At 36.3% G+C, this 8,442-nt stretch overlaps 1 protein-coding gene across 3 annotated transcripts in view; it reads left to right on the top strand.

Moving 5' to 3' along the window:
- The first annotated feature begins 1,741 nt into the window (after positions 1-1,741).
- ncapd3 (non-SMC condensin II complex, subunit D3) overlaps positions 1,742-8,442 on the top strand; it is an 84,286-nt gene continuing 77,585 nt past the window's right edge. For 2 of the 3 annotated variants that reach the window (XM_028468601.1, XM_028468600.1), the window contains exons 1-3: positions 1,742-1,834; positions 2,880-3,040; positions 3,111-3,273. In XM_028468601.1, coding sequence (XP_028324402.1) covers positions 1,783-1,834; positions 2,880-3,040; positions 3,111-3,273 — 376 coding nt within the window. In that variant the 5' untranslated portion in view covers positions 1,742-1,782. The remainder of the gene's footprint in view (positions 1,835-2,879; positions 3,041-3,110; positions 3,274-8,442) is intronic. The other variant, XM_028468602.1, reaches the window with a different exon arrangement.

Here is an 8,442-nt window from a genome sequence, read left to right as displayed (position 1 = left end):
TTGTTGATTATTTGGCTGAGGGGGTTCAGACCTATGCAGAACAGCAGTGGGGAGAGGGCGTCTCCTTGGAATATGCCACATTTGATGGAGACTTGTGCAAGTGGCTTGCCATTGGCTTCAAGGGTGGTTTTCCACAGCCTCATCGTGTATCCAAGTATGTGGCATTGAGTCGTAGACCTTCTTGTAATCAATCCAGGCAGTGCTCAGGTTAGTATGTCGGGTTCTGCAGTCTCGAGCGACTGTTCTGTCTACCAGGAGCTGGTGTTTGGCACCTCTCGTATCTTTGCCGATTCTCTTCTGAGCTGTGCTCATGTATTGATCCATGTGCCCGCTTATCTTAGCCGCTATGGTGCCGGACATGAGCTTCCACGTTGTGGAGAGGCAGGTTATTGGGCGATAGTTGGATGGGACTGTACCCTTTGAGGGATCCTTCAGGATCAGGATTGTGCGCCCTTCGGTTAACCATTCAGGGTGATTCCCATCTCTCAGCAGCTGGTTCATTTGTGCTGCCAAGCGCTCATGGAGTGCCGTGAGTTTCTTAAGCCAGTAGGCGTGTATCATGTCAGGGCCTGGTGCTGTCCAGTTTTTCATACCTGAGGCTCTTTCTTGGACGTCTGCCACTGTGATGGTAACTGGATTCTGTTCAGGGAGGTTGCTGTGGTCCTCTCTCAGAGCCACCAGCCACTGTGCATCACTGTTGTGTGCTGCCTCCTTCTCCCATATGCCTTTCCAGTACTGTTCAGTTTCCAGCCTTGGTGGGTCTGCTCTGTTATTGTTACCCTGCCACTGAGTGTACACTTTCGCTGGTTGAGTTGCGAACAGACGATTTACTCGTCTGGCTTTGTTGTCTCTCGTGTATCTCTTTCGGCGGCTGGCCAAGGCTTGGAGCCTTTGTTTGGCAGTTTCCAATGCTTCAGGTATGGGCATCTGGCTGTCCCTTTTGGGTACTTGCTTTTTCATTCATATATATATATATATATATATATATATATATATATATATATATATATATATATATATATAATGTGTTTCCATGCAAGATTGTATGGAAGCCCGTTCCCACCACTAAAAGAATAAATCAAAATCACCAGTTAGTGAAGTCATAATTATGAGTTAGTAAAGTCACTGGCTTTTCTGTGGGAACTATGAAATGTTCCAGCATGCACGCTTACATAAACAACAATAGATCATATTTCTTCATTCTCATACGCCATGAAATATGCCTTCATTTTGCAAAATTATTCTGTCACATTTGTGTTTCTCATAATTAGGAATTTATAACTCATAATTATGACTTTCTTTCTCATAATTATGACTTTCTTTCTCATAATTATGACTTTCTAACTCATAATTATGACTTTTTCTGAAAATTATGACTTTCTAACTGATAATTATGACCTTTTTCTCATGACTCTCTATCTCATATGACATTCTTTCTAATATTTAAGACTTTCTATCTTATAAGTATGACTTTTTTCTTATAATTATGACTTCCAACTAATAATTATGACTTTCCATAGTGTTTTTGAGTGTGTGTTAGTGTTTTTTTTTTTGTGTGTGTGTGTGTGTGTGTGTGTGCGTGTGTGTGTGTGTGTGTGTGTGTGTGTGTGTGTGTGTGTCGGAAACGGGCTTCCATGGTAGTGACGTGTTTGGCTGCTGTTTTTACCATGGCATACCACAGTTCTCCACCGAGTGGCGTTAACGAGTCGCGCTGTGTTCTGTTAAGTTTGAAAACAGCCGAAGAAGAGTGAGTAGTGGCGGGTTTGTTGAAGACTGGTCAGGATGGAGCTGCATTCTGTGCTCAAACTTCTCAACATACACCAAATACCACAAGGTGAAGCAGTTTTTCTACCACACTTCTTGTTCTGCATGTTTTATAGTCTATAACAACAGTTGTTTCAGCGGTGTTTACTGAGGTTAGTCCAGGTTTTCTGTGCTAAAGTTAGGTATTTCGGTACCCGCCAGCGCGGTGTGTTCAATCAAAACAACAACCTGTCAATCGATAGTTAATGATGACCTCACTATTAACTACGGATAGCAGTGGAATATGTTTAAAACAAAGCAAATAACAGAGTTTCTGTGGCAGACTGTGTTCTTATTCAATGTTTTTTGTTCCCATTTGTTAAATAATTAACGGTGTGGCTTTTACTGATAGAAACACTGCCACACACAGCCCTCATTGGTTTATTTACACTTTTATTAAGAATATTATTACTAATTATATGTGTTTATTGAGCTTTGACTTCTTCTACAACAGCGTCTTAGGAACACATTGAGGATTTTTTGTTTGGATTTCACGAATAAAGTCATAATATTACAATAATAATGTCCTAACATTACACAAATAATCATTACATCAATGTAGTCCTAAATAATACAAGAATAGTCATAATATTAAAATAATAACATTACAATAATAAAATCACAATATTAAAAGAATAACATAATATTACTAGAATGGTGATAGTATAATACATAATAATTAACGTAACAATAATAAAATCTCAATATTAAAGATTAAAATCATATTTCAAGAATAAAATCATGATATTACAAGAATAAAATCACAGTAATTCATAAATAGTCATATTATTAAAGAATAAAATCATCATATTACGAGAATAAAGTCATAATATTAAAATAATAAAATCATAATATGACATGAATTAAGTCACATTATTACAAGAATAAAATCTCAGTAATACACGAATAAAGTCATAATATTAAAGAATAAAATCACAATATTAAGATAATAAAATCACAATATTACAAGAATAAAATCATAATATTACAAGAATAAAATCACAGTAATACATGGATAAAGTCATAATATTAGGTAGGTTAGCTTTTGAAGTCATGTGACACCTTGTGATTTCCAGAATGGGTGGATGCAGTGTGGGATCTAGAGTTCACTAAGGCGACCCCCCTGGATGAGACCACGGAGACACAACTGACAGCCAGTGGACACAAAGCCTTGAGAAGCCTGTACAAACACCTGCTGGACTACGCTGAAAGGCCTCCGCAGCTGCCAGGAAACCAGGTGATTTTCAGAATAAAATCCATGTGGAACATCAACATGTTCTTCATCTTTTCACTATGTTCTGCTGCAGAGCGTCTGGGCCGTGTTGGGTGAGAACAGAGTGTCAGTGAAGAATCTGGTGGCCGTGTTGTCTTTCTTTGTCCTGGCAGTGAAAAACCAAACGGCTAATCTTCAGCAGAGGGTGAATGGCCTTTATTCAGCCTCAGTCTACCTTCTGCTCCTGGGACTCCCAGGTAAAGCACAAAGCAAGAAACGGACATCTAATATACTGTCTGCATCTGATGGAACATCTGATCAATAAAATGTCATTTTTTAAGCAGTAATTTTAAAAAGAAAACAATTTTAGGGCCTTTGATTATCTGGGATGGCAGAAAACAGACGAAATATACAGAATTCACTTCCTGAAATGGGAATATTATTATTATTATTATTTTAATTAGTGCTGGGACTTTAACAAGTAAAAAACATAACGCACTGAAAAAATGAATTCATTTAATCCCTTTTTTTTTCACTCCAAACAGCGCGTAAACGTTCTAATTTCACTAGTGATCAACTTCTGTGTGTGTTGACTAGGGATGTAACGATTGACTCAACTGCCGATACGATTGGATTCACGATACTGGGTTCACGATACGATTCTCTCACGATTTATTTATTTACAAAATGGGACTGTAGACAAATGATGGCTGAAAAATATTTCTTTATTTTTTTTGGGGAAAAAACTAGAAAATACTGTATTATTTTCCTTTTATTTTTCATTGTCAAAAGAATCCCTTGATAAACTATTCAAAACAATGCAATTTAACTAAGAATAAATCTTGAATGAAATAAATAACAATGCAAAACTGCCTAATAGTTCATTTTCTTTTTAAAAGTGCAACTGAAAATGTATTTTGTCCCTTAATAATTGGACTATGGCTTTCATTCTCTCTCTTTTTTCTCCCTTTCCTCTCTGTGCCCCTCTTACCTTGTTTTTTCTTTTTCACCTCTTTCATTTTGTCTTGTGGAAGTAAAAATGCTTTCACACTTCTGATTTAAAACATAGCGATGAGTACTGAATTTCAAATTTTAAATAGATAGCGCCCTCTGCTGTTAAAAAAAAGTACTGCAATTCAATTTTAGAGTATCAATGTGAACCGTGATAACTTTGAATTGATCTTTAACTGCCTCACGATTCATATTTACATCCCTAGTTGTTACAAATGTTAAACTACTATTTGGAACTCTATAGTCCAGTCATCACATTTATAAACTATCTTAGTTGTCTAGGATCTGATCTCAGGAAAAACAGCTGATCACATTATTTTGACCTGAAATGATCAATATCTGATTTTCCACCATTTTAATATAAAGGAAATAAATTACTATATAATCATTAGATGCAAAAAAAATAAATAAATATATATACTGTATATATGTATACATATATATAAAAAAATAGAGTAGAAGGCGGCCAGAGAGAGAGAGTAGCAGGCGATTCCTACTGCCACCAGTGCTTCTGGACATCTCTGCAATCAGAAATTCACGAGTTTTTTTTATATTTGTTTTTTCATTTTCCTGTTTCTGGTTTTAAATTAAGGAAAAAAAAAAACCAATCATTTTTTTTTCTATTTTTTAATTTGATTTTGAAACAAATTAACCAAAGAACAAAGGGTACACGGATTCAGACGAGCTCCGTTTTTTTGTTTTAAAATTTAATCTTGTTCTGTTTGTGTGATAGTTGGATATTTGAGGGAAACTATGGCGAGAGCTCATGGTTTTTATTCATTTATTTAATTGCAATAAGAAAACATGCATTGCTGTCGCTGCACTTTTTGTAGTGTTGACTTTTGTCAGTATGTGCAGACAAAGTGGGAAAAAAAAGAGAACTTCATGTTTTAATCTCACCTCACAGGGGGCGGACTTTTACTCCTGGACAAAAAAAAGGAGCAACGCATAATAATAATAATAATAACTAGAATTTTTGCATTTCCTGAAGAAAATGCAAGTGAGGATGCATGTGCTTGCCCCCGTCGCACTGCAATTTGAAAAAAAGTTGAATTTGTTGAAAAATATGAAGAAAGGTTGAAATGTTTGAAAAGGTTGAAAAAAGTTAAAATGGGTTGAAAAGGGTTAGCATTAGCACTGTGCTAGCATTAGCATTGTGTTAGCATAAGCATTGTGCTAGCATTAGTATTGCGCTAGCATTAACATAGCATTAGCATTAACATAGCATTAGCATTACGCTAGCATTAGCATTGCGCTAGCTATGCGCTAACATTAGCATTGCTCTAACATTAGCATTGTGCTAGCATTAGTTTTGCGTTAGCATTAGCATTGTGCTAGCGTTTTGCTAATATTTATATTGTGCTAGCATTAACATTGCGCTAGCATTAACATTGTGTTAACATTAGCATTGTGCTAGCATTAGCATTGTGCTAGCATTAGCATTGTGCTAGCATTAGCATTGTGCTAGCATTAGCATTGGGCTAGCATTGCGCCAGCATTAGCATTGCACTAGCATTAACATTGTGTTAGCAATAGCATTGCGCAGGCATTTGAATTGTGCTAGCATTAGTTGAAAAGTTTGAAAAAATTTGAAAAAGGTTGAAAAGTTTGAAAAAGTTCGAAAAGGTTAAAATGGGTTGAAAAGGTTGAAATGGGTTGAAAAAGTTAAAATGGGTTGAAAAGGTTCAAAAAAGTTAAAATGAGTTGAAAAGGTTGAAATGGGTTGAAAAAGTTAAAATGGGTTGAAAAGGTTGAAATGGGTTGAAATGGGTTGAAAAAGTTGAAATGGGTTGAAAAGGTTAAAAGAAGTCTAAATGATATAATAATAATAACTAGAATTTTTGCATTTCCTGAAGAAAATGCAAGTGAGGATGCATGTGCTTGCCCCCGTCGCACCGCAATTTGAAAAAAGTTAAATTTGTTGAAAAATTTGAAGAAAGGTTGAAAAAAGTTAAAATGGGTTGAAAAAAGTTGAAAGGGGTTGAAAAAAGTTGATAAGGTTAAAAAAGTTGAAAAGGATTAGCATTGGCATTGTGTTAGCATTAGCATTGCGCTAGTATTAGCATTGTGCTAGCATTAGCATTGCGCTAGCATTAACATAGCATTAGCATTGCACTCGTATTAGCATTGCGCTCGCATTAGCATAGCGCTAGCATTAGCATAGCGCTAGCATTAGCATTGCGCTAGAATTAGCATTGCGCTAACATTAGCATTGTGCTAGCATTGCGCTAACATTTGTATTGTGCTAACATTAGTATTGCGCTAGCATTAACATTGTGCTAACATTAGATTTACGCTAGCATTAGCATTGCGTTAACATTAGCATTGTGCTAGCATTAGCATTGGGCTAGCATTGCGCTAGCATAAGCATTAACATAGTGTTAGAATTGTGCTAGCATTAACATTGCGATAACATTTGCATTGTGATAGCATTAGCAATGCGCTAGTATTAGTATTGTGCTAACATTAGCATTGGGCTAGCATTGCGCTAGCATTAGCATTGTGCTAACATTAGCATTGTGCTAACATTAGCATTGTGTTAACATTAGCATTGTGTTAACATTAGCATTATGTTAACATTAGCATTATGTTAACATTAGCATTGTGTTAACATTAGCATTGTGCTAACAATAGCATTGTACTAACAATAGCATTATTTTAGCATTAGCATTGTGCTAGCATTAGCATTGCGCTAATATTAGCATTGCGCTAGCATTAGCATTGCGCTAACATTTACATTGTGCTAGCCTTAGCAATGCGCTAGCATTAGCATTATGTTAGCATTAGCATTGCGCCAGCATTAGCATTGCGCCAGCATTAGCATTGCGCCAGCATTAGCATTGTCTTAGCAATAGCATTGCGCAGGCATTTGAATTGTGCTAGCATTAGTTGAAAAAGGTTGAAAAGTTTGAAAAAGTTTGAAAAGGTTGAAATGGTTTGAAAAAGTTAAAATGAGTTGAAAAGGTTGAAATGGTTTGAAAAAGTTAAAATGGGTTGAAAAGGTTGAAATGGTTTGAAAAAGTTAAAATGGGTTGAAATGGTTTGAAAAAGTTCAAATGGGTTGAAAAGGTTGAAACGGGTTGAAAAAGTTAAAATTGGTTGAAAAAGTTAAAATGGGTTGAAATGGTTTGAAAAGGTTGAAATGGTTTGAAAAAGTTAAAATGGGTTGAAAAGGTTGAAACGGGTTGAAAAAGTTAAAATGGGTTGAAAAAGTTGAAACGGGTTGAAATGGTTAAAAGAAGTCTTAATGGGTTGGAGGTTGTAGCTGAACATATGAAAGGTTGAATGGTTTGGATCAGTTAAAGAATGGCTGGTGAGGAAGGGTTTAAAAGTTTCCAAGGTTAACATTTCCAATGTAAGTGGATGGGAGCAAAAAGTTGCCAAGGCAATAACTCAAAAAGTTGACAAGTTACAAATTATGAAAGCGATAGCATACATGTCGTGAATTTTCTGAACGGTTTGACATCTTGATTGTTAAAATCGGACAAACGGTGTCGGAAGAGAGAGAGCTAGACGGAAGAAGAAAAAAATGTAATAATAATAAAGGACCGCGAATACAATAGTGAGGATGCCATTGCATCCTCACTATTAATGCATTGGATTTTATATAGCGCTTCATCATAGACACTCAAAGCGCTTTACAGAATAAAGGCATTATTCTTTCACTCCACACTTGGTGGTGGTAAGCTACTAGTGAGGCTGCCATAATGCGCCATCGGCCCCTCTGACCACCACCAACACTCACTCACACACTTCATTCATACTAGGCAATGTGGGGAAGTGTTTTGTCCAAGGACACAATGACAGATAACACTGTCCCACATAAGTCACTTTACTGATGAACTGGTGAATTGAAATATTAATAATACATAAATAATTAAAAACCAAAAAATGGATGTTATGTAACTCATGCACATGACATGTAATTAAAGGAACCAAAGGTGGTATAATGAATCTACTGGTGCTCCTCGTTTCTCATGATCAACTTTCGTGTGTGTTGACGGTTGCTGTTAGTGGCTAGCGATATTATAACGTATTTATTACTGCCCTTAAAAAAGCTGTAATTGTTTTGCAAAAGTGTGAAATGGTAGTAGTTCTAACATCTATTGTTCCTCACAGCAGCCTCACAGTCGACAGTTAGTCACCAGTTTATCTGGATACTATTTGGACCGTGACACTGTTTTGTGAAGTTGGCAGATATTCACAGATTCAGACTTCCAGCATCAATAACTCTTTAATGCTTCTTTGCCATCGGTGTGGGGTGGACAACAGAAGATTTTCCTTGCCGCCATGATGAATTCATGTTGGGTGTGGGATACATATGTATGTGTATATACGTATATATGCATATGTGTGTAACCATAAAATGAAGAGTCCGTCCTTAAGACTGCTCTACTGTAAAGTGTCCTGAGATA

Source organism: Gouania willdenowi, chromosome 15 (assembly GCF_900634775.1).
Source record: "Gouania willdenowi chromosome 15, fGouWil2.1, whole genome shotgun sequence".
NCBI lineage: Eukaryota > Metazoa > Chordata > Actinopteri > Blenniiformes > Gobiesocidae > Gouania > Gouania willdenowi.
The sequence above is the reverse complement of the archived record's forward strand: the minus strand, read 5'-3'. Positions and strand labels throughout refer to the sequence as shown.